The 27,674-nt window shown below is 47.7% G+C and overlaps 1 protein-coding gene across 1 annotated transcript in view; it reads left to right on the top strand.

Annotated features, from left to right (window-relative positions):
• The window catches only part of LOC115115007 (microtubule cross-linking factor 1-like), a 133,332-nt gene that overhangs the window by 12,287 nt on the left and 93,371 nt on the right, over nucleotides 1-27,674 (top strand). The window contains exons 2-3 of the mRNA XM_065013645.1: nucleotides 23,244-23,468; nucleotides 26,778-26,936. Coding sequence (XP_064869717.1) covers nucleotides 23,244-23,468; nucleotides 26,778-26,936 — 384 coding nt within the window. The remainder of the gene's footprint in view (nucleotides 1-23,243; nucleotides 23,469-26,777; nucleotides 26,937-27,674) is intronic.

Here is a 27,674-nt window from a genome sequence, read left to right as displayed (position 1 = left end):
CTCCTCCATACCATTACAGGTGGGTAGCTCCTCCATACCATTACAGGTAGTCAGCTCCTCCATACCATTACAGGTAGTCAGCTCCTCCATACCATTACAGGTGGGTAGCTCCTCTATACCATTACAGGTAGTCAGCTCCTCCATGCCATTACAGGTAGTCAGCTCCTCTATACCATTACAGGTAGTCAGCTCCTCCATACCATTACAGGTAGTCAGCTCCTCCATACCATTACAGGTAGTCAGCTCCTCCATACCATTACAGGTGGGCAGCTCCTCCATACCATTACAGGTGGGCAGCCCCTCCATACCATTACAGGTAGTCAGCTCCTCTATACCATTACAGGTAGTCAGCTCCTCCATACCATTACAGGTGTGCATCTATACCATTACAGGTAGCTCCTCCATACCATTACAGGTAGTCAGCTCCTCTATACCATTACAGGTAGTCAGCTCCTCCATACCATTACAGATGGGTAGCTCCTCTATACCATTACAGGTGGGCAGCCCCTCCATACCATTACAGGTGGGTAGCTCCTCCATACCATTACAGGTAGTCAGCACCTCTATACCATTACAGGTGGGCAGCTCCTCTATACCATTACAGGTAGTCAGCTCCTCTATACCATTACAGGTAGTCAGCTCCTCCATACCATTACAGGTAGTCAGCTCCTCCATACCATTACAGGTAGTCAGCTCCTCCATACCATTACAGGTAGTCAGCTCCTCCATACCATTACAGGTAGTCAGCTCCTCTATACCATTACAGGTGGGTAGCTCCTCTATACCATTACAGGTAGTCAGCTCCTCCATACCATTACAGGTAGTCAGCTCCTCTATACCATTACAGGTAGTCAGCTCCTCTATACCATTACAGGTAGTCAGCTCCTCTATACCATTACAGGTAGTCAGCTCCTCCATACCATTACAGGTGGGTAGCTCCACCATACCATTACAGGTGGGTAGCTCCTCTATACCATTACAGGTAGTCAGCTCCTCCATACCATTACAGGTAGTCAGCTCCTCCATACCATTACAGGTAGTCAGCTCCTCTATACCATTACAGGTAGTCAGCTCCTCTATACCATTACAGGTGGGCAGCTCCTCCATACCATTACAGGTAGGCAGCTCCTCCATACCATTACAGGTAGTCAGCTCCTCCATACCATTACAGGTGGGCAGCTCCTCCATACCATTACAGGTAGTCAGCTCCTCTATACCATTACAGGTGGGCAGCTCCTCTATACCATTACAGGTAGTCAGCTCCTCTATACCATTACAGGTAGTCAGCTCCTCCATACCATTACAGGTAGTCAGCTCCTCCATACCATTACAGGTAGTCAGCTCCTCCATTCTATTACAGGTAGTCAGCTCCTCTATACCATTACAGGTAGTCAGCTCCTCCATACCATTACAGGTAGTCAGCTCCTCTATACCATTACAGGTAGTCAGCTCCTCCATACCATTACAGGTAGTCAGATCCTCTATACCATTACAGGTAGTCAGCTCCTCTATACCATTACAGGTAGTCAGCTCCTCCATACCATTACAGGTGGGTAGCTCCACCATACCATTACAGGTGGGTAGCTCCTCTATACCATTACAGGTAGTCAGCTCCTCCATACCATTACAGGTAGTCAGCTCCTCCATACCATTACAGGTAGTCAGCTCCTCTATACCATTACAGGTAGTCAGCTCCTCCATACCATTACAGGTAGTCAGCTCCTCCATACCATTACAGGTAGTCAGCTCCTCCATACCATTACAGGTAGTCAGCTCCTCCATACCATTACAGGTAGTCAGCTCCTCCATACCATTACAGGTGGGTAGCTCCTCCATACCATTACAGGTAGTCAGCTCCTCTATACCATTACAGGTAGTCAGCTCCTCCATAGCATTACAGGTAGTCAGCTCCTCCATACCATTACAGGTAGTCAGCTCCTCTATACCATTACAGGTAGTCAGCTCCTCTATACCATTACAGGTGGGCAGCTCCTCCATACCATTACAGGTAGTCAGCTCCTCTATACCATTACAGGTGGGCAGCTCCTCCATACCATTACAGGTAGTCAGCTCCTCCATACCATTACAGGTAGTCAGCTCCTCCATACCATTACAGGTGGGCAGCTCCTCCATACCATTACAGGTAGTCAGCTCCTCTATACCATTACAGGTGGGCAGCTCCTCTATACCATTACAGGTAGTCAGCTCCTCTATACCATTACAGGTAGTCAGCTCCTCCATACCATTACAGGTAGTCAGCTCCTCCATACCATTACAGGTAGTCAGCTCCTCCATTCTATTACAGGTAGTCCTCTATACCATTACAGGTGGGTAGTACAGGTAGTCAGCTCCTCCATACCATTACAGGTAGTCAGCTCCTCATACCATTACAGGTAGTCAGCTCCTCTATACCATTACAGGTAGTCAGCTCCTCTATACCATTACAGGTAGTCAGCTCCTCCATACCATTACAGGTGGTCAGCTCCACCATACCATTACAGGTGGGTAGCTCCTCTATACCATTACAGGTAGTCAGCTCCTCCATACCATTACAGGTAGTCAGCTCCTCCATACCATTACAGGTAGTCAGCTCCTCTATACCATTACAGGTAGTCAGCTCCTCTATACCATTACAGGTAGTCAGCTCCTCCATACCATTACAGGTAGTCAGCTCCTCCATACCATTACAGGTAGTCAGCTCCTCCATACCATTACAGGTAGTCAGCTCCTCCATACCATTACAGGTGGGTAGCTCCTCCATACCATTACAGGCAGTCAGCTCCTCCATACCATTACAGGTAGTCAGCTCCTCTATACCATTACAGGTAGTCAGCTCCTCCATACCATTACAGGTAGTCAGCTCCTCCATACCATTACAGGTAGTCAGCTCCTCCATACCATTACAGGTGGGTAGCTCCACCATACCATTACAGGTAGTCAGCTCCTCCATACCATTACAGGTAGTCAGCTCCTCCATACCATTACAGGTAGTCAGCTCCTCCATATCATTACAGGTAGTCAGCTCCTCCATACCATTACAGGTAGTCAGCTCCTCTATACCATTACAGGTGGGTAGCTCCTCCATACCATTACAGGTAGTCAGCTCCTCCATACCATTACAGGTGGGTAGCTCCTCCATACCATTACAGGTGGGTAGCTCCACCATACCATTACAGGTAGTCAGCTCCTCCATACCATTACATGTAGTCAGCTCCTCCATACCATTACAGGTAGTCAGCTCCTCCATACCATTACAGGTACAGGTAGTCAGCTCCTCCATACCATTACAGGTACTCAGCTCCTCTATACCATTACAGGTAGTCAGCTCCTCCATACCATTACAGGTAGTCAGCTCCTCCATACCATTACAGGTAGTCAGCTCCTCTATACCATTACAGGTAGTCAGCTCCTCCATACCATTACAGGTAGTCAGCTCCTCTATACCATTACAGGTAGTCAGCTCCCCCATACCATTACAGGTGGGCAGCTCCTCCATACCATTACAGGTAGTCAGCTCCTCCATACCATTACAGGTAGTCAGCTCCTCTATACCATTACAGGTAGTCAGCTCCTCCATACCATTACAGGTAGTCAGCTCCTCTATACCATTACAGGTAGTCAGCTCCTCCATACCATTACAGGTAGTCAGCTCCTCTATACCATTACAGGTGGGCAGCTCCTCCATACCATTACAGGTAGTCAGCTCCTCTATACCATTACAGGTAGTCAGCTCCTCTATACCATTACAGGTAGTCAGCTCCTCCATACCATTACAGGTAGTCAGCTCCTCCATACCATTACAGGTAGTCAGCTCCTCCATACCATTACAGGTAGTCAGCTCCTCCATACCATTACAGGTAGTCAGCTCCTCTATACCATTACAGGTGGGCAGCTCCTCTATACCATTACAGGTAGTCAGGTCCTCCATACCATTACAGGTAGTCAGCTCCTCCATACCATTACAGGTAGTCAGCTCCTCCATACCATTACAGGTGGACAGCTCCTCTATACCATTACAGATAGTCAGCTCCTCTATACCATTACAGGTGGGCAGCTCCTCCATACCATTACAGGTAGTCAGCTCCTCCATACCATTACAGGTAGTCAGCTCCTCCATACCATTACAGGTAGTCAGCTCCTCCATACCATTACAGGTGGGCAGCTCCTCTATACCATTACAGGTAGTCAGCTCCTCCATACCATTACAGGTAGTCAGCTCCTCCATACCATTACAGGTAGTCAGCTCCTCTATACCATTACAGGTGGGTAGCTCCTCCATACCATTTCAGGTAGTCAGCTCCTCCATACCATTACAGGTAGTCAGCTCCTCCATACCATTACAGGTAGTCAGCTCCTCCATACCATTACAGGTAGTCAGCTCCTCCATACCATTACAGGTGGGCAGCTCCTCTATACCATTACAGGTAGTCAGCTCCTCTATACCATTATAGGTAGTCAGCTCCTCCATACCATTACAGGTAGTCAGCTGTTCCATACCATTACAGGTAGTCAGCTCCTCTATACCATTACAGGTGGGCAGCTCCTCTATACCATTACAGGTAGTCAGCTCCTCCATACCATTACAGGTGGGCAGCTCCTCTATACCATTACAGGTAGTTAGCTCCTCTATACCATTACAGGTGGGTAGCTCCTCTATACCATTACAGGTAGTCAGCTCCTCCATACCATTACAGGTGGGTAGCTCCTCTATACCATTACAGGTAGTCAGCTCCTCCATACCATTACAGGTAGTCAGCTCCTCCATACCATTACAGGTACTCAGCTCCTCTATACCATTACAGGTAGTCAGCTCCTCCATACCATTACAGGTGGGCAGCTCCTCTATACCATTACAGGTAGTCAGCTCCTCTATACCATTACAGGTGGGCAGCTCCTCTATACCATTACAGGTAGTCAGCTCCTCCATACCATTACAGGTAGTCAGCTCCTCCATACCATTACAGGTGGGCAGCTCCTCCATACCATTACAGGTAGTCAGCTCCTCCATACCATTACAGGTAGTCAGCTCCTCTATACCATTACAGGTAGTCAGCTCCTCCATACCATTACAGGTGGGCAGCTCCTCCATACCATTACAGGTGGGCAGCTCCTCCATACCATTACAGGTAGTCAGCTCCTCTATACCATTACAGGTGGGCAGCTCCTCCATACCATTACAGGTAGTCAGCTCCTCCATACCATTACAGGTAGTCAGCTCCTCCATACCATTACAGGTAGTCAGCTCCTCCATACCATTACAGGTAGTCAGCTCCTCCATACCATTACAGGTGGGTCAGCTCCTCTATACCATTACAGGTAGTCAGCTCCTCCATACCATTACAGGTAGTCAGCTCCTCCATACCATTACAGGTGGGCAGCTCCTCCATACCATTACAGGTAGTCAGCTCCTCCATACCATTACAGGTAGTCAGCTCCTCCATACCATTACAGGTGGGCAGCTCCTCTATACCATTACAGGTAGTCAGCTGTTCCATACCATTACAGGTAGTCAGCTCCTCTATACCATTATACCATTGGGCAGCTCCTCTATACCATTACAGGTAGTCAGCTCCTCCATACCATTACAGCAGTGGTACAGCTCCTCTATACCATTACAGGTGGGTAGCTCCTCCATACCATTACAGGTAGTCAGCTCCTCCATACCATTACAGGTGGGTAGCTCCTCCATACCATTACAGGTAGTCAGCTCCTCCATACCATTACAGGTAGTCAGCTCCTCCATACCATTACCTCCATACCATTACAGGTAGTCAGCTCCTCCATACCATTACAGGTAGCTCCTCCATACCATTACAGGTAGTCAGCTCCTCCATACCATTACAGGTGTCAGCTCCTCTATACCATTACAGGTAGTCAGCTCCTCCATACCATTACAGGTAGTCAGCTCCTCCATACCATTACAGGTAGTCAGCTCCTCCATACCATTACAGGTGGGTCAGCTCCTCCATACCATTACAGGTGGGTGGGCAGCTCCTCTATACCATTACAGGTAGTCAGCTCCTCCATACCATTACAGGTAGTCAGCTCCTCCATACCATTACAGGTGGGTCAGCTCCTCTATACCATTACAGGTAGTCAGTCTCCATACCATTACAGGTGTCAGCTCCTCCATACCATTACAGGTAGTCAGCTCCTCCATACCATTACAGGTAGTCAGCTCCTCTATACCATTACAGGTAGTCAGCTCCTCCATACCATTACAGGTAGTCAGCTCATACCATTCAGGTAGTCAGCTCCTCCATACCATTACAGGTGGGCAGCTCCTCCATACCATTACAGGTAGTCAGCTCCTCCATACCATTACAGGTAGTCAGCTCCTCCATACCATTACAGGTGGGCAGCTCCTCTATACCATTACAGGTAGTCAGCTCCTCCATACCATTACAGGTAGTCAGCTCCTCCATACCATTACAGGTAGTCAGCTCCTCCATACCATTACAGGTAGTCAGCTCCTCCATACCATTACAGGTGGGCAGCTCCTCCATACCATTACAGGTAGCTCCTCCATACCATTACAGCTCCTCCATACCATTACAGGTAGTCAGCTCCTCCATACCATTACAGGTAGTCAGCTCCTCCATACCATTACAGGTGGGTAGCTCCTCCTATACCATTACGCTCCTCATACCATTACAGGTAGTCAGCTCCTCCATACCATTATCAGCTCCTCTATACCATTACAGGTAGTCAGCTCCTCCATACCATTACAGGTGGGCAGCTCCTCTATACCATTACAGGTAGTCAGCTCCTCCATACCATTACAGTCAGCTCCTCCATACCATTACAGGTAGTCAGCTCCTCCATACCATTACAGGTAGTCAGCTCCTCCATACCATTACAGGTGGGCAGCTCCTCTATACCATTACAGGTAGTCAGCTCCTCCATACCATTACAGGTGGGCAGCTCCTCCATACCATTACAGGTAGTCAGCTCCTCCATACCATTACAGGTGGTCAGCTCCTCCATACCATTACAGGTAGTCAGCTCCTCCATACCATTACAGGTGGGCAGCTCCTCCATACCATTACAGGTAGTCAGCTCCTCCATACCATTACAGGTAGTCAGCTCCTCCATACCATTACAGGTAGTCAGCTCCTCTATACCATTACAGGTAGTCAGCTCCTCTATACCATTACAGGTAGTCAGCTCCTCCATACCATTACAGGTAGTCAGCTCCACCATACCATTACAGGTAGTCAGCTCCTCCATACCATTACAGGTGGGTAGCTCCTCCATACCATTACAGGTAGTCAGCTCCTCCATACCATTACAGGTGGGTCAGCTCCTCCATACCATTACAGGTGGGTCAGCTCCTCCATACCATTACAGGTAGTCAGCTCCTCCATACCATTACTCCTCCTCTATACCATTACAGGTGGGCAGCTCCTCCATACCATTACAGAGTCAGTCCATAGCTACCTCCTATACCATTACAGGTGGGTCAGCTCCTCTATACCATTACAGGCTCACCATTGGTAGTCAGCTCCTCCATACCATTACAGGTGCTCCTCCATACCATTACAGGTCAGCTCCTCCATACCATTACAGGTGGTCAGCTCCTCCATACCATTACAGGTAGCTCCTCCATACCATTCAGCTCCTCCATACCATTACAGGTGGGTCAGCTCCTCCATACCATTACAGGTAGTCAGCTCCTCCATACCATTACAGGTAGTCAGCTACCCTCAGCTCCTCTATACCATTACAGGTAGTCAGCTCCTCCATACCATTACAGGTAGTCAGCTCCTCCATACCATTACAGGTAGTCAGCTCCTCCATACCATTACAGGTAGTCAGCTCCTCTATACCATTACAGGTAGTCAGCTCCTCCATACCATTACAGGTGGGTCAGCTCCTCCATACCATTACAGGTAGTCAGCTCCTCCATACCATTTACAGGTAGTCAGCTCCTCTATACCATTAGGTGGGCAGCTCCTCCATACCATTACAGGTAGTCAGCTCCTCCATACCATTACAGGTAGTCAGCTCCTCCATACCATTACAGGTGGTAGTCAGCTCCTCCATACCATTACAGGTAGTCAGCTCCTCCATACCATTACAGGTAGTCAGCTCCTCCATACCATTACAGGTAGTCAGCTCCTCCATACCATTACAGGTAGTCAGCTCCTCCATACCATTACAGGTAGTCAGCTCCTCCATACCATTACAGGTAGTCAGCTCCTCTATACCATTACAGGTAGTCAGCTCCTCTATACCATTACAGGTAGTCAGTCAGCTCCTCCATACCATTACAGGTAGTCAGCTCCTCCATACCATTACAGGTAGTCAGCTCCTCTATACCATTACAGGTAGTCAGCTCCTCCTATACCATTACAGGTGGGCAGCTCCTCCATACCATTACAGGTAGTCAGCTCCTCCTATACCATTACAGGTGGTAGTCAGCTCCTCCATACCATTACAGGTAGTCAGCTCCTCTATACCATTACAGGTAGTCAGCTCCTCCATACCATTACAGGTGGGCAGCTCCTCCATACCATTACAGGTAGTCAGCTCCTCCATACCATTACAGGTGGTCAGCTCCTCTATACCATTACAGGTAGTCAGCTCCTCATACCATTACAGGTAGTCAGCTCCTCCATACCATTACAGGTAGTCAGCTCCTCCATACCATTACAGGTAGTCAGCTCCTCCATACCATTACAGGTAGTCAGCTCCTCCATACCATTACAGGTGGGTCAGCTCCTCCATACCATTACAGGTAGTCAGCTCCTCTATACCATTACAGGTGGTCAGCTCCTCCATACCATTACAGGTAGTCAGCTCCTCCATACCATTACAGGTAGTCAGCTCCTCCATACCATTAGTCAGCTCCTCCATACCATTACAGGTAGTCAGCTCCTCCATACCATTACAGGTGGGTAGCTCCTCCATACCATTACAGGTAGTCAGCTCCTCCATACCATTACAGGTGGGTCAGCTCCTCCATACCATTACAGGTAGTCAGCTCCTCTATACCATTACAGGTAGTCAGCTCCTCCATACCATTACAGGTGGTCAGCTCCTCCATACCATTACAGGTAGTCAGCTCCTCCATACCATTACAGCTCCTCCATACCATTACAGGTAGTCAGCTCCTCTATACCATTACAGGTAGTCAGCTCCTCCATACCATTACAGGTAGTCAGCCTCTCTATACCATTACAGGTGGGCAGCTCCTCCATACCATTACAGGTAGTCAGCTCCTCCATACCATTACAGGTAGTCAGCTCTCCATACCATTACAGGTAGTCAGCTCCTCTATACCATTACAGGTGGGCAGCTCCTCCATACCATTACAGGTAGTCAGCTCCTCCATACCATTACAGGTAGTCAGCTCCTCCATACCATTACAGGTGGGCAGCTCCTCCCATACCATTACAGGTAGGCAGCTCCTCCATACCATTACAGGTAGTCAGCTCTCTCCATTACAGGTGGGCAGCTGGGCCTCCCATACCATTACAGGTAGTCAGCTCCTCTATACCATTACAGGTGGGTAGCTCCTCTATACCATTACAGGTAGTCAGCTCCTCCATACCATTACAGGCAGCTCCTCTATACCATTACAGGTAGTCAGCTCCTCCATACCATTACAGGTAGTCAGCTCCTCCATACCATTACAGGTGGTCAGCTCCTCCATACCATTACAGGTGGGCAGCTCCTCCATACCATTACAGGTACCAGTCAGCTCCTCCATACCATTACAGGTAGTCAGCTCCTCCATACCATTACAGGTAGTCAGCTCCTCCATACCATTACAGGTGGGCAGCTCCTCTATACCATTACAGGTAGTCAGCTCCTCCATACCATTACAGGTAGTCAGCTCCTCCATACCATTACAGGTAGTCAGCTCCTCCATACCATTACAGGTAGTCAGCTCCTCCATACCATTACAGGTAGTCAGCTCCTCCATACCATTACAGGTAGTCAGCTCCTCCATACCATTACAGGTAGTCAGCTCCTCCATACCATTACAGGTAGTCAGCTCCTCAGGTATACCATTACAGGTAGTCAGCTCCTCCATACCATTACAGGTAGTCAGCTCCTCCATACCATTACAGGTAGTCAGCTCCTCCATACCATTACAGGTAGTCAGCTCCAGCTCCTCTATACCATTACAGGTGGGCAGCTCCATTACAGGTAGTCAGCTCCTCCATACCATTACAGGTGGGCAGCTCCTCTATACCATTACAGGTGGGCAGCTCCTCCATACCATTACAGGTGGGCAGCTCCTCCATACCATTACAGGTAGTCAGCTCCTCCATACCATTACAGGTGGGTAGCTCCTCCATACCATTACAGGTAGTCAGCTCCTCCATACCATTACAGGTAGTCAGCTCCTCCATACCATTACAGGTAGTCAGCTCCTCCATACCATTACAGGTAGTCAGCTCCTCCATACCATTACAGGTAGTCAGCTCCTCTATACCATTACAGGTAGTCAGCTCTCCCATACCATTACAGGTAGTCAGCTCCTCCATACCATTACAGGTAGTCAGCTCCTCCATACCATTATAGGTGGGCAGCTCCTCTATACCATTACAGGTAGTCAGCTCCTCCATACCATTACAGGTGGTCAGCTCCTCCATACCATTACAGGTAGTCAGCTCCTCTATACCATTACAGGTAGTCAGCTCCTCCATACCATTACAGGTAGTCAGCTCCTCCATACCATTACAGGTAGTCAGCTCCTCCATACCATTACAGGTGGGTAGCTCCTCCATACCATTACAGGTACTCAGCTCCTCTATACCATTACAGGTAGTCAGCTCCTCCATACCATTACAGGTAGGCAGCTCCTCCATACCATTACAGGTAGTCAGCTCCTCTATACCATTACAGGTAGTCAGCTCCTCTATACCATTACAGGTAGTCAGCTCCTCTATACCATTACAGGTGGGCAGCTCCTCCATACCATTACAGGTAGTCAGCTCCTCTATACCATTACAGGTAGTCAGCTCCTCCATACCATTACAGGTAGTCAGCTCCTCCATACCATTACAGGTAGTCAGCTCCTCCATACCATTACAGGTAGTCAGCTCCTCCATACCATTACAGGTAGTCAGCTCCTCTATACCATTACAGGTGGGCAGCTCCTCCATACCATTACAGGTAGTCAGCTCCTCCATACCATTACAGGTAGTCAGCTCCTCCATACCATTACAGGTGGGCAGCTCCTCTATACCATTACAGGTAGTCAGCTCCTCTATACCATTACAGGTAGTCAGCTCCTCCATACCATTACAGGTAGTCAGCTCCTCCATACCATTACAGGTAGTCAGCTCCTCTATACCATTACAGGTGGGCAGCTCCTCTATACCATTACAGGTAGTCAGCTCCTCCATACCATTACAGGTGGGCAGCTCCTCTATACCATTACAGGTAGTCAGCTCCTCCATACCATTACAGGTGGGTAGCTCCTCTATACCATTACAGGTAGTCAGCTCCTCCATACCATTACAGGTGGGCAGCTCCTCTATACCATTACAGGTAGTCAGCTCCTCTATACCATTACAGGTGGGCAGCTCCTCTATACCATTACAGGTGGGCAGCTCCTCCATACCATTACAGGTGGGCAGCTCCTCCATACCATTACAGGTAGTCAGCTCCTCCATACCATTACAGGTGGGTAGCTCCTCCATACCATTACAGGTAGTCAGCTCCTCCATACCATTACAGGTAGTCAGCTCCTCCATGCCATTACAGGTAGTCAGCTCCTCCATACCATTACAGGTAGTCAGCTCCTCCATACCATTACAAGTGGGCAGCTCCTCTATACCATTACAGGTAGTTAGCTCCTCTATACCATTACAGGTGGGTAGCTCCTCTATACCATTACAGGTAGTCAGCTCCTCCATACCATTACAGGTGGGTAGCTCCTCCATACCATTACAGGTGGGTAGCTCCTCCATACCATTACAGGTGGGCAGCTCCTCCATACCATTACAGGTGGGTAGCTCCTCTATACCATTACAGGTGGGTAGCTCCTCTATACCATTACAGGTGGGCAGCTCCTCTATACCATTACAGGTGGGCAGCTCCTCTATACCATTACAGGTAGTCAGCTCCTCTATACCATTACAGGTGGGTAGCTCCTCCATACCATTACAGGTAGTCAGCTCCTCCATACCATTACAGGTAGTCAGCTCCTCTATACCATTACAGGTAGTCAGCTCCTCTATACCATTACAGGTGGGCAGCTCCTCCATACCATTACAGGTAGTCAGCTCCTCCATACCATTACAGGTAGTCAGCTCCTCCATACCATTCCAGGTAGTCAGCTCCTCTATACCATTACAGGTAGTCAGCTCCTCTATACCATTACAGGTGGTTAGCTCCTCTATACCATTACAGGTAGTCAGCTCCTCTATACCATTACAGGTAGTCAGCTCCTCCATACCATTACAGGTAGTCAGCTCCTCCATACCATTACAGGTAGTCAGCTCCTCCATACCATTACAGGTAGTCAGCTCCTCCATACCATTACAGGTGGGTCAGCTCCTCCATACCATTACAGGTGGGTCAGCTCCTCTATACCATTACAGGTAGTCAGCTCCTCCATACCATTACAGGTAGTCAGCTCCTCCATACCATTACAGGTAGTCAGCTCCTCCATACCATTATAGGTGGGCAGCTCCTCTATACCATTACAGGTAGTCAGCTCCTCCATACCATTACAGGTAGTCAGCTCCTCCATACCATTACAGGTGGGTAGCTCCTCCATACCATTACAGGTAGTCAGCTCCTCTATACCATTACAGGTGGGTCAGCTCCTCCATACCATTACAGGTAGTCAGCTCCTCTATACCATTACAGGTAGTCAGCTCCTCTATACCATTACAGGTAGTCAGCTCCTCCATACCATTACAGGTAGTCAGCTCCTCCATACCATTACAGGTGGGTAGCTCCTCCATACCATTACAGGTACTCAGCTCCTCTATACCATTACAGGTAGTCAGCTCCTCCATACCATTACAGGTAGGCAGCTCCTCCATACCATTACAGGTAGTCAGCTCCTCTATACCATTACAGGTAGTCAGCTCCTCTATACCATTACAGGTAGTCAGCTCCTCTATACCATTACAGGTGGGCAGCTCCTCCATACCATTACAGGTAGTCAGCTCCTCTATACCATTACAGGTAGTCAGCTCCTCCATACCATTACAGGTAGTCAGCTCCTCCATACCATTACAGGTAGTCAGCTCCTCCATACCATTACAGGTAGTCAGCTCCTCCATACCATTACAGGTAGTCAGCTCCTCTATACCATTACAGGTGGGCAGCTCCTCCATACCATTACAGGTAGTCAGCTCCTCCATACCATTACAGGTAGTCAGCTCCTCCATACCATTACAGGTGGGTAGCTCCTCTATACCATTACAGGTGGGCAGCTCCTCCATACCATTACAGGTAGTCAGCTCCTCCATACCATTACAGGTGGGCAGCTCCTCCATACCATTACAGGTAGTCAGCTCCTCTATACCATTACAGGTAGTCAGCTCCTCTATACCATTACAGGTGGGCAGCTCCTCCATACCATTACAGGTAGTCAGCTCCTCCATACCATTACAGGTAGTCAGCTCCTCCATACCATTACAGGTAGCTCCTCCATACCATTACAGGTAGTCAGCTCCTCCATACCATTACAGGTAGTCAGCTCCTCCATACCATTACAGGTGGGCAGCTCCTCCATACCATTACAGGTAGTCAGCTCCTCTATACCATTACAGGTAGTCAGCTCCTCCATACCATTACAGGTAGTCAGCTCCTCCATACCATTACAGGTAGTCAGCTCCTCCATACCATTACAGGTGGGCAGCTCCTCCATACCATTACAGGTAGTCAGCTCCTCCATACCATTACAGGTGGGCAGCTCCTCCATACCATTACAGGTAGTCAGCTCCTCCATACCATTACAGGTAGTCAGCTCCTCCATACCATTACAGGTAGTCAGCTCCTCCATACCATTACAGGTAGTCAGCTCCTCCATACCATTACAGGTAGTCAGCTCCTCTATACCATTACAGGTAGTCAGCTCCTCCATACCATTACAGGTAGTCAGCTCCTCCATACCATTACAGGTGGGCAGCTCCTCTATACCATTACAGGTAGTCAGCTCCTCCATACCATTACAGGTAGTCAGCTCCTCCATACCATTACAGGTAGTCAGCTCCTCCATACCATTACAGGTGGGCAGCTCCTCCATACCATTACAGGTAGTCAGCTCCTCTATACCATTACAGGTGGGTAGCTCCTCCATACCATTACAGGTGGGTCAGCTCCTCTATACCATTACAGGTAGTCAGCTCCTCCATACCATTACAGGTAGTCAGCTCCTCCATACCATTACAGGTGGGTAGCTCCTCCATACCATTACAGGTAGTCAGCTCCTCTATACCATTACAGGTGGGTAGCTCCTCCATACCATTACAGGTAGTCAGCTCCTCCATACCATTACAGGTAGTCAGCTCCTCCATACCATTACAGGTAGTCAGCTCCTCCATACCATTACAGGTAGTCAGCTCCTCCATACCATTACAGGTAGTCAGCTCCTCCATACCATTACAGGTAGTCAGCTCCTCTATACCATTACAGGTGGGCAGCTCCTCCATGGGCACCATTACAGGTAGTCAGCTCCTCCATACCATTACAGGTAGTCAGCTCCTCCATACCATTACAGGTAGTCAGCTCCTCCATACCATTACAGGTAGTCAGCTCCTCCATACCATTACAGGTAGTCAGCTCCTCTATACCATTACAGGTGGGCAGCTCCTCCATACCATTACAGGTAGTCAGCTCCTCCATACCATTACAGGTAGTCAGCTCCTCTATACCATTACAGGTAGTCAGCTCCTCTATACCATTACAGGTGGGCAGCTCCTCCATACCATTACAGGTAGTCAGCTCCTCCATACCATTACAGGTAGTCAGCTCCTCCATACCATTACAGGTGGGTAGCTCCTCCATACCATTACAGGTGGGCAGCTCCTCCATACCATTACAGGTAGTCAGCTCCTCCATACCATTACAGGTAGTCAGCTCCTCCATACCATTACAGGGTCAGCTCCTCCATACCATTACAGGTAGTCAGCTCCTCTATACCATTACAGGTAGTCAGCTCCTCCATACCATTACAGGTGGGCAGCTCCTCCATACCATTACAGGTAGTCAGCTCCTCCATACCATTACAGGTAGTCAGCTCCTCCATACCATTACAGGTAGTAGCTCCTCCATACCATTACAGGTGGTCAGTCAGCTCCTCCATACCATTACAGGTGGGTCGAAGCTACTCTACCATTACAGGTAGCTCCTCATAGCTCCTCCATACCATTACAGGTAGTCAGGCTCCTCCATAGGCATTACAGGTGGGCAGCTCCTCCAGGCTACCATTACAGGTAGTCAGCTCCTACCATACCATTACAGGTGGGCAGCTCCTCCATACCATTACAGGCTACTCTACCTCCACCAGCTCCTCCATACCATTACAGGTATCAGCTCCTCCATACCATTACAGGTAGTCAGCTCCTCCATACCATTACAGGTAGTCAGCTCCTCATACCTTACAGGTAGTCAGCTCCTCCATACCATTACAGGTAGTCAGCTCCTCTATACCATTATAGGTAGTCAGCTCCTCCATACCATTATAGGTGGGCACTACTCCACTCTACTCTACCTGTATAGGCTATTCTACTCTACCTGTATAGGCTACTCTACTCTACCTGTATAGGCTACTCTACTCTACCTGTATAGGCTACTCTACATGTATAGGCTACTCTACTCTACCTGTATAGGCTACTCTACTCTACCTGTATAGGCTACTCTACCTGTACAGGCTACTCTACCTGTATAGGCTAATCTACTCTACCTGTATAGGCTACTCTACTCTACCTGTATCGGCTACTCTACTCTACCTGTATAGGCTACTCTACTCTACCTGTATCGGCTACTCTACTCTACCTGTATCGGCTACTCTACTCTACCTGTATAGGCTACTCTACTCTACCTGTATAGGCTACTCTTTTATTTTATTTTTTATTTCACCTTTATTTAACCAGGTAAGCAAGTTGAGAACAAGTTCTCATTTACAATTGCGACCTGGCCAAGATAAAGCAAAGCAGTTCGACTCATACAACAACACAGAGTTACACATGGAGTAAAACAAACATACAGTCAATAATACAGTATAAACAAGTCTATATACGATGTGAGCAAATGAGGTGAGAAGGGAGGTAAAGGCAAAAAAAGGCCATGGTGGCAAAGTAAATACAATATAGCAAGTAAAACACTGGAATGGTAGTTTTGCAATGGAAGAATGTGCAAAGTAGAAATAAAAATAATGGGGTGCAAAGGAGCAAAATGTATTAATTAATTAAATACAGTTGGGAAAGAGGTAGTTGTTTGGGCAAAATTATAGGTGGGCTATGTACAGGTGCAGTAATCTGTGAGCTGCTCTGACAATTGGTGCTTAAAGCTAGTGAGGGAGATAAGTGTTTCCAGTTTCAGAGATTTTTGTAGTTCGTTCCAGTCATTGGCAGCAGAGAACTGGAAGGAGAGGCGGCCAAAGAAAGAATTGGTTTTGGGGTGACTAGAGAGATATACCTGCTGGAGCGTGTGCTACAGGTGGGAGATGCTATGGTGACCAGCGAGCTGAGATAAGGGGGGACTTTACCTAGCAGGGTCTTGTAGATGACATGGAGCCAGTGGGTTTGGCGTCGAGTATGAAGCGAGGGCCAGCCAACGAGAGCGTACAGGTCGCAATGGTGGGTAGTATATGGGGCTTTGGTGACAAAACGGATTGCACTGTGATAGACTGCATCCAATTTGTTGAGTAGGGTATTGGAGGCTATTTTGTAAATGACATCGCCAAAGTTGAGGATTGGTAGGATGGTCAGTTTTACAAGGTTATGTTTGGCAGAGTGAAGGATGCTTTGTTGCGAAATAGGAAGCCAATTCTAGATTTAACTTTGGATTGGAGATGTTTGATATGGGTCTGGAAGGAGAGTTTACAGTCTAACCAGACACCTAAGTATTTGTAGTTGTCCACGTATTCTAAGTCAGAGCCGTCCAGAGTAGTGATGTTGGACAGGCGGGCAGGTGCAGGGAGCGATCGGTTGAAGAGCATGCATTTAGTTTTACTTGTATTTTAGAGCAATTGGAGGCCACGGAAGGAGAGTTGTATGGCATTGAAGCTTGCCTGGAGGGTTGTTAACACAGTGTCCAAAGAAGGGCCAGAAGTATACAGAATGGTGTTGTCTGCGTAGAGGTGGATCAGAGACTCACCAGCAGCAAGACCGACCTCATTGATGTATACAGAGAAGAGAGTCGGTCCAAGAATTGAACCCTGTGGCACCCCCATAGAGACTGCCAGAGGTCCGGACAGCAGACCCTCCGATTTGACACACTGAACTCTGTCAGAGAAGTAGTTGGTGAACCAACCACTCTACCTGTATAGGCTACTCTACCTGTATAGGCTACTCTACTCTACCTGTACAGGCTACTCTACTCTACCTGTATAGGCTACTCTACTCTAGGCTACTCTATTCTACCTGTACAGGCTACTCTACTCTACCTGTATAGGCTACTCTATATAGGCTACTCCACTAACTGTACAGGCTACTCTACTCTACCTGTATAGGCTACTCTACTCTACCTGTATAGGCTACTCTACTCTAACTGTATAGGCTACTCTACTCTACCTGTATAGGCTACTCTACTCTACCTGTATAGGCTACTCTACTCTACCTGTACAGGCTACTCTACTCTACCTGTATAGGCTAGTATACCTACTACTTCCTACTGTATTCTACACTACTCTACTATATCATACTGTACTGTACTTTACTCTACACTACTCTACTATATCATACTGTACTTTACTCTACACTGCTCTACTATATCATAGTGTACTGTACTCTTCTGGTCAGCGGGGTGGTGGCACCGGGATCCTCATCTCTCCCAAGTGGTCATTCTCTCTTTCTCCCCTTACCCATCTGTCTATCGCCTCCTTTGAATTCCATGCTGTCACAGTTACCAGCCCTTTCAAGCTTAACATCCTTATCATTTATCGCCCTCCAGGTTCCCTCGGAGAGTTCATCAATGAGCTTGATGCCTTGATAAGCTCCTTTCCTGAGGACGGCTCACCTCTCACAGTTCTGGGCGACTTTAACCTCCCCACGTCTACCTTTGACTCATTCCTCTCTGCCTCCTTCTTTCCACTCCTCTCCTCTTTTGACCTCACCCTCTCACCTTCCCCCCCTACTCACAAGGCAGGAAATACGCTCGACCTCATCTTTACTAGATGCTGTTCTTCCACTAACCTCATTGCAACTCCCCTCCAAGTCTCCGACCACTACCTTGTATCCTTTTCCTCTCGCTCTCATCCAACACTTCCCACACTGCCCCTACTCGGATGGTATCGCCGTCCCAACCTTCGCTCTCTCCCCCGCTACTCTCTCCTCTTCCATCCTATCATCTCTTCCCTCTGCTCAAACCTTCTCCAACCTATCTCCTGATTCTGCCTCCTCAACCCTCCTCTCCTCCCTTTCTGCATCCTTTGACTCTCTATGTCCCCTATCCTCCAGGCCGGCTCGGTCCTCCCTCCCGCTCCGTGGCTCGACGACTCATTGCGAGCTCACAGAACAGGGCCCGGGCAGCCGAGCGGAAATGGAGGAAAACTCGCCTCCTGCGGACCTGACATCCTTTCACTCCCTCCTCTCTACATTTTCCTCTTCTCTCTCTGCTGCTAAAGCCACTTTCTACCACTCTAAATTCCAAGCATCTGCCTCTAACCCTAGGAAGCTCTTTGCAACCTTCTCCTCCCTCCTGAATCCTCCTCCCCCTCCTCCTCCCTCTCTGCAGATGACTTCGTCAACCATTTTGAAAAGAAGGTCGACGACATCCGATCCTCGTTTGCTAAGTCAAACGACACCGCTGGTTCTGCTCACACTGCCCTACCCTGTGCTCTGACCTCTTTCTCCCCTCTCTCTCCAGATGAAATCTCGCGTCTTGTGACGGCCGGCCGCCCAACAACCTGCCCGCTTGACCCTATCCCTCCTCTCTTCTCCAGACCATTTCCGGAGACCTTCTCCCTTACCTCACCTCGCTCATCAACTCATCCCTGACCGCTGGCTACGCCCCTTCCGTCTTCAAGAGAGCGAGAGTTGCACCCCTTCTGAAAAAACCTACACTCGATCCCTCCGATGTCAACAACTACAGACCAGTATCCCTTCTTTCTTTTCTCTCCAAAACTCTTGAACGTGCCGTCCTTGGCCAGCTCTCCTGCTATATCTCTCAGAATGACCTTCTTGATCCAAATCAGTCAGGTTTCAAGACTAGTCATTCAACTGAGACTGCTCTTCTCTGTATCACGGAGGCGCTCCGCACTGCTAAAACTAACTCTCTCTCCTCTGCTCTCATCCTTCTAGACCTATCGGCTGCCTTCGATACTGTGAACCATCAGATCCTCCTCTCCACCCTCTCCGAGTTGGGCATCTCCGGCGCGCCCACGCTTGATTGCGTCCTACCTGACAGGTCGCTCCTACCAGGTGGCGTGGCGAGAATCCGTCTCCACACCACGTGCTCTCACCACTGGTGTCCCCAGGGCTCTGTTCTAGGCCCTCTCCTATTCTCGCTATACACCAAGTCACTTGGCTCTGTCATAACCTCACATGGTCTCTCCTATCATTGCTATGCAGACGACACACAATTAATCTTTCCTTTCCCCCTTCTGATGACCAGGTGGCGAATCGCATCTCTGCATGTCTGGCAGACATATCAGTGTGGATGACGGATCACCACCTCAAGCTGAACCTCGGCAAGACGGAGCTGCTCTTCCTCCCGGGAAGGACTGCCCGTTCCATGATCTCGCCATCACGGTTGACAACTCCATTGTGTCCTCCTCCCAGAGCGCTAAGAACCTTGGCGTGATCCTGGACAACACCCTGTCGTTCTCAACTAACATCAAGGCGGTGGCCCGTTCCTGTAGGTTCATGCTCTACAACATCCGCAGAGTACGACCCTGCCTCACACAGGAAGCGGCGCAGGTCCTAATCCAGGCACTTGTCATCTCCCGTCTGGATTACTGCAACTCGCTGTGGCTGGGCTCCCTGCCTGTGCCATTAAACCCCTACAACTCATCCAGAACGCCGCAGCCCGTCTGGTGTTCAACCTTCCCAAGTTCTCTCACGTCACCCCGCTCCTCCGCTCTCTCCACTGGCTTCCAGTTGAAGCTCGCATCCGCTACAAGACCATGGTGCTTGCCTACGGAGCTGTGAGGGGAACGGCACCTCAGTACCTCCAGGCTCTGATCAGGCCCTACACCCAAACAAGGGCACTGCGTTCATCCACCTCTGGCCTGCTCGCCTCCCTACCACTGAGGAAGTACAGTTCCCGCTCAGCCCAGTCAAAACTGTTCGCTGCTCTGGCCCCCCAATGGTGGAACAAACTCCCTCACGACGCCAGGACAGCGGAGTCAATCACCACCTTCCGGAGACACCTGAAACCCCACCTCTTTAAGGAATACCTAGGATAGGATAAAGTAATCCCACTCACCCCCTTAAAAGATTTAGATGCACTACTGTTCCACTGGATGTCATAAGGTGAATGCACCAATTTGTAAGTCGCTCTGGATAAGAGCGTCTGCTAAATGACTTAAATGTTAAATGTAAATATCATGCTGTACTTTACACTACTCTACTATATCATGCTGTACTTTAGTCTACACTACTCTACTATATCCTACTGTACTCTACTATATCATACTGTACTTTACTCTACACTACTCTACTGTACTCTACTATATCCTACTGTACTCTACTATATCTACTGTACTTTACTATATCACTACTCTACACTACTCTACTATATCCTACTGTACTTTACTCTATACTCGTCTACTATATCATACTGTACTTTACTCTACCCTACTCTACTATATCCTACTGTACTTTACTCTACTATATCATATCATACTGTACTTTACTCTACACTACTCTACTATATCATACTGTACTTTAGTCTACACTACTCTACTATATCCTACTGTACTCTACTATATCATACTGTACTTTACTCTACACTACTCTACTGTACTCTACTATATCCTACTGTACTGTACTTTACTCTACCCTACTCTACTGTACTCTACTATATCCTACTGTACTTTACTCTACCCTACTCCACTGTACTCTACTATATCCTACTGTACTTTACCCTACTCTACTGTACTTTACTCTACCCTACTCCACTGTACTCTACTATATCCTACTGTACTTTACCCTACTCTACTGTACTCAACTATATCCTACTGTACTCTACACTACTCTACTATATCATACTGTACTTTACTCTACTCTACTGTACTCTACTGTACTCTACCCTACTCTACTGTACTCTACCTTACTCTACTCTACTGTACTGTACTCTACCCTACTCTACTGTACTGTACTCTACCCTACTCTACACTACTCTACTGTACTCTACTGTACTCTACCCTACTCTACTGTACTCTACTATATCATACTGTACTGTACTCTACTATATCATGCTGTACTTTACTCTACACTACTCTACCCTACTCTACTGTGCTCTACTGTACTCTACTGTACTCTACACTACTGTACTGTACTCTACCCTACTCTACTGTACTCTACCCTACTCTACTATATCTTACTCTACTGTACTGTACTCTACACTACTCTACTGTGCTCTACTGTACTCTACTGTACTCTACTGTACTCTACACTACTGTACTGTACTCTACCCTACTCTACTGTACTCTACCCTACTCTACTATATCTTACTCTACTATATCATACTGTACTATATCTTACTGTACTTTACTCTACACTACTCTACTATATCCTACTGTACTCTACTATATCATACTGTACTTTACTCTACTCTACACTACTCTACTGTACTCTACCCTACTCTACTGTACTCTACCTTACTCTACACTACTCTAATGTACTCTACCCTACTTTACTGTACTGTACTCTACCCTACTCTACTGTACTGTACTCTACCCTACTCTACTGTACTCTACCCTACTCTACACTACTCTACTATATCATACTGTACTGTACTCTACTATATCATGCTGTACTTTACTCTACACTACTCTAAATCAAATCAAATCAAATCAAATTTTATTTGTCACATACACATGGTTAGCAGATGTTAATGCGAGTGTAGCGAAATGCTTGTGCTTCTAGTTCCGACAATGCAGTGATAACCAACAAGTAATCTAACTAACAATTCCAAAACTACTGTCTTATACACAGTGTAAGGGGATAAGGAATATGTACATAAGGATATATGAATGAGTGATGGTACAGAGCAGCATACAGTAGATGGTATCGAGTACAGTATATACATATGAGATGAGTATGTAGACAAAGTAAACAAAGTGGCATAGTTAAAGTGGCTAGTGACCTCTACCCTACTCTACTGTGCTCTACTGTACTCTACTGTACTCTACACTACTGTACTGTACTCTACCCTACTCTACTGTACTCTACCCTACTCTACTATATCTTACTCTACTGTACTGTACTCTACCCTACTCTACTGTACTCTACCCTACTCTACTATATCTTACTCTACTGTACTGTACTCTACACTACTCTACTGTGCTCTACTGTACTCTACTGTACTCTACTGTACTCTACACTACGGTACTGTACTCTACCCTACTCTACTGTACTCTACCTTACTCTACACTACTCTAATGTACTCTACCCTACTCTACTATATCTTACTCTACTATATCATACTGTACTATATCTTACTCTACTGTACTCTACTATATCTTACTCTACTGTACTGTACTCTACACGGCCTACCTGGGGAAATGGATTTCATGAACAGAATCAGTAGCGACAGCATTGGAGGTCAACTCGTTTACTTGAAAGGTTAATGGAAACCACTTGTCAATTATTTAAAACCAAGCCTTTCTGTCTCTGTGTTCAGGGTGACATGAACTCGCACAATTCATTGCCATGCCATGCTTATGAATGAATATTGTCTTGCTGGTTGTAGTGGGAGTGTAGTTGACATACAGTATGCTCTCTGTGTGTACAAAAAGATTTGTCAACTTTTAGTGGACAGTGGAGGCTGAAGAGAGAACAGCTGTGTCTATCGTTACTATGCTTCAGCATAGAGTCACAAACATATCCCAGAGGGTATATCTTCACGTTCCCAACCTCTCTCTCTCTCTCCTCCAGGATGAAGTGGAGGAGCTGCGTGCGGAGATGGAGGAAGTCCGGGACAGTTACCTGGAAGAGGAGGTGTACCAGGTGCAGGAGTTACGCAGGGAGCTGGACCGGTCCAATAAGAACTGTCGGATCCTCCAGTACCGTCTCCGTAAGGTGGAGCAGAAGAGCCTCAGAGTGGCCCAGACTGGACATGTAGATGGAGAGCTGCTACGCAACCTGGAACAGGATCTCAAGGTACGTGTTGGTGACGAGTGGTCCAACCTGGTCAGGATCACGAGGTCTGTGTTGTTGACTAGTGGCCCAACCTGGTCAGGATCACGAGGTCTGTGTTGTTGACGAGTGGCCCAACCTGGTCAGGATCACGAGGTCTGTGTTGTTGACGAGTGGCCCAACCTGGTCAGGATCTCAAGGTCTGGGTTGGTGACGAGTGGTCCAACCTGGTCAGGACATCAAGGTCTGTGTTGTTGACTAGTGGTCCAACCTGGTCAGGACCACGAGGTCTGTGTTGTTGACGAGTGGCCCAACCTGGTCAGGACCTCAAGGTCTGTGTTGGTGACGAGTGGTCCAACCTGGTCAGGACCTCAAGGTCTGTGTTGTTGACGAGTGGTCCAACCTGGTCAGGACATCAAGGTGTGTTGTTGACGAGTGGTCCAACCTGGTCAGGACCTCAAGGTCTGTGTTGTTGACTAGTGGTCCAACCTGGTCAGGACCTCAAGGTCTGTGTTGTTGACGAGTGGTACAACCTGGTCAGGATCACGAGGTACATGTTGTTGACGAGTGGCCCAACCTGGTCAGGACCTCGAGGTCTGTGTTGTTGACTAGTGGTCCAACCTGGTCAGGACCTCAAGGTCTGTGTTGGTGACGAGTGGTCCAACCTGGTCAGGACCTCAAGGTCTGTGTTGTTGACTAGTGGTCCAACCTGGTCAGGACATCAAGGTCTGTGTTGTTGACTAGTGGTCCAACCTGGTCAGGACATCAAGGTCTGTGTTGTTGACTAGTGGTCCAACCTGGTCAGGACATCAAGGTGTGTTGTTGACGAGTGGTCCAACCTGGTCAGGACCTCAAGGTCTGTGTTGTTGATTAGTGGTCCAACCTGGTCAGGACCTCGAGGTCTGTGTTGTTGACTAGTGGTCCAACCTGGTCAGGACCTCAAGGTCTGTGTTGGTGACGAGTGGTCCAACCTGGTCAGGACCTCAAGGTCTGTGTTGTTGACTAGTGGTCCAACCTGGTCAGGACATCAAGGTCTGTGTTGTTGACTAGTGGTCCAACCTGGTCAGGACATCAAGGTCTGTGTTGTTGACTAGTGGTCCAACCTGATCAGGACATCAAGGTGTGTTGTTGACGAGTGGTCCAACCTGGTCAGGACCTCAAGGTCTGTGTTGTTGACTAGTGGTCCAACCTGGTCAGGACATCAAGGTCTGTGTTGTTGACTAGTGGTCCAACCTGGTCAGGACCTCAAGGTCTGTGTTGTTGACTAGTGGTCCAACCTGGTCAGGACCACAAGGTCTGTGTTGTTGACTAGTGGTCCAACCTGGTCAGGACCTCAAGGTCTGTGTTGTTGACTAGTGGTCCAACCTGGTCAGGACCTCAAGGTCCGTGTTGTAAGTCCACTTTGTCTGTGTTTCATGGCTGTGTTCATGTACTGTGTTCATGTACTGTGTTCATGTACTGTGTTCATGTACTCTGTTTATGTACTTTGTTTATGTACTGTGTTCATGTACTGTGTTTCATGTCTGTGTTCATGTACTGTGTTTCATTTCTGTGTTCATGTACTGTGTTCATGTCTGTGTTTCATGTCTGTGTTCATGTCTCTGTTTATGTACTGTGTTTCATGTCTTGTGTTATGTACTGTGTTTATGCACTGTGTTTCATTTCTGTGTTTTGTACTGTGTTCATGTACTGTGTTCATGTTCTGTGTTTGTCTGTGTTTGTACTGTGTTCATGTACTGTGTTTCATTTCTGTGTTTGTACTGTGTTATGTACTGTGTTATGTACTGTGTTATGTACTGTGTTTATGTACTGTGTTTATGTACTGTGTTTATATACTCTGTTTGTGTTTATGTACTGTGTTTCATGTCTGTGTTTGTACTGTGTTCATGTACTGTGTTTCATTTCTGTGTTTGTACTGTGTTATGTACTGTGTTTATGTACTGTGTTCATGTACTGTGTTCATGTACTGTGTTATGTAATGTGTTCATGTACTGTGTTATGTACTGTGTTCATGTACTGTGTTCATGTACTGTGTTATGTACTGTGTTCATGTTCTGTGTTCATGTACTGTGTTATGTACTGTGTTCATGTACTGTGTTATGTACTGTGTTATGTTCATGTTCTGTGTTCATGCACTGTGTTCATGTACTGTGTTATGTACTGTGTTATGTACTGTGTTATGTACTGTGTTCATGTACTGTGTTCATGCACTGTGTTCATGTGTCTCCATGTGACTGTGTCTCCATGTGACTGTGTCTCCATGTGACTGTGTCCCCATGTGACTGTGTCCCCATGTGACTGTGTCCCCATGTGACTGTGTCCCCATGTGACTGTGTCCCTATGTGACTGTGTCCCTATGTGACTGTGTCTCCATGTGACTGTGTCTCCATGTGACTGTGTCCCCATGTGACTGTGTATCCATGTGACTGTGTATCCATGTGACTGTGTATCCATGTGACTGTGTCCCCATGTGACTGTGTCCCTATGTGACTGTGTCCCCATGTGACTGTGTCTCCATGTGACTGTGTCTCCATGTGACTGTGTCCCCATGTGACGGTGTCCCCATGTGACTGTGTCCCCATGTGACTGTGTCCCCATGTGACTGTGTCCCCATGTGACTGTGTCTCCATGTGACTGTGTCTCCATGTGACTGTGTCCCCATGTGACTGTCTCCATGTGACTGTGTCCCCATGTGACTGTGTCTCCATGTGACTGTGTCTCCATGTGACTGTGTCCCCATGTGACTGTGTCCCCATGTGACTGTGTCCCCATGTGACTGTGTATCCATGTGACTGTGTCTCCATGTGACTGTGTCTCCATGTGACTGTGTCTCCATGTGACTGTGTCCCCATGTGACTGTGTATCCATGTGACTGTGTATCCATGTGACTGTGTCCCCATGTGACTGTGTCCCCATGTGACTGTGTCCCCATGTGACTGTGTCTCCATGTGACTGTGTCCCCATGTGACTGTGTCCCTATGTGACTGTGTCTCCATGTGACTGTGTCCCCATGTGACTGTCTCCATGTGACTGTGTCCCCATGTGACTGTGTCCCCATGTGACTGTGTCCCTATGTGACTGTGTCTCCATGTGACTGTGTCCCTATGTGACTGTGTCTCCATGTGACTGTGTCCCCATGTGACTGTGTCATGTGACCTCCATGTGACTGTGTGTGACTGTGTCCCCATGTGACTGTGTCTCCATGTGACTGTGTCCCATGTGACTGTGTCCCTATGTGACTGTGTCTCCATGTGACTGTCCCCATGTGACTGTGTCTCCATGTGACTGTGTCCCCATGTGACTGTGTCCCCATGTGACTGTGTCCCTGTGCAGGTGGCCAAAGATGTGTCAGTGCGTCTGCACAACGAGCTGGAGAATGTAGAAGACAAGAGGACCAGGGCTGAAGATGAGAATGAGCTTCTGAGACAGAGGATCATCGAGGTGGAGATCTCTAAACAGGCTCTACACAATGAACTGGACAGAAATAAAGAGGTAGGAGGGAGGGAGGGAGGGATGGAGGGGAGGAAGAAGAGGAGGAGGACGACAAGATCTCTACAGGCTCGTCACAATGACCTGACAGAGTTAATATGGAAGGGAGGAGTCTTTTGAAGGCTATTGGTTGGTTTGACCATGTTACTATTCCCTGGCTTTCAGAGTTAGGATTACTGTTCCCTGGCTTGTAGAGTTAGGATTACTGTTCCCTGACTTGTAGAGTTAGGATTACTGTTCCCTGACTTGTAGAGTTAGGATTACTGTTCCCTGGTTTGTAGAGTTAGGATTACTGTTCCCTGGCTTGTAGAGTTAGGATTACTGTTCCCTGGCTTGTAGAGTTAGGATTACTGTTCCCTGGCTTGTAGAGTTAGGATTACTGTTCCCTGACTTGTAGAGTTAGGATTACTGTTCCCTGGATTGTAGAGTTAGGATTACTGTTCCCTGATTTGTAGAGTTAGGATTACTGTTCCCTGACTTGTAGAGTTAGGATTACTGTTACATTTACATTTAAGTCATTTAGCAGACGCTCTTATCCAGAGCGACTTACAAATTGGGTTCCCTGGCTTTTAGAGTTTCCCTGACTTTCAGAGTTAGGATTACTGTTCCCTGGCTTTCAGAGTTAGGATTACTGTTCCCTGACTTTCAGAGTTAGGATTACTGTTCCCTGGCTTTCAGAGTTAGGATTACTGTTCCCTGGCTTGTAGAGTTAGGATTACTGTTCCCTGATTGGTAGAGTTA

This window comes from Oncorhynchus nerka, linkage group LG9b (assembly GCF_034236695.1).
Source record: "Oncorhynchus nerka isolate Pitt River linkage group LG9b, Oner_Uvic_2.0, whole genome shotgun sequence".
NCBI lineage: Eukaryota > Metazoa > Chordata > Actinopteri > Salmoniformes > Salmonidae > Oncorhynchus > Oncorhynchus nerka.
The sequence above is the reverse complement of the archived record's forward strand: the minus strand, read 5'-3'. Positions and strand labels throughout refer to the sequence as shown.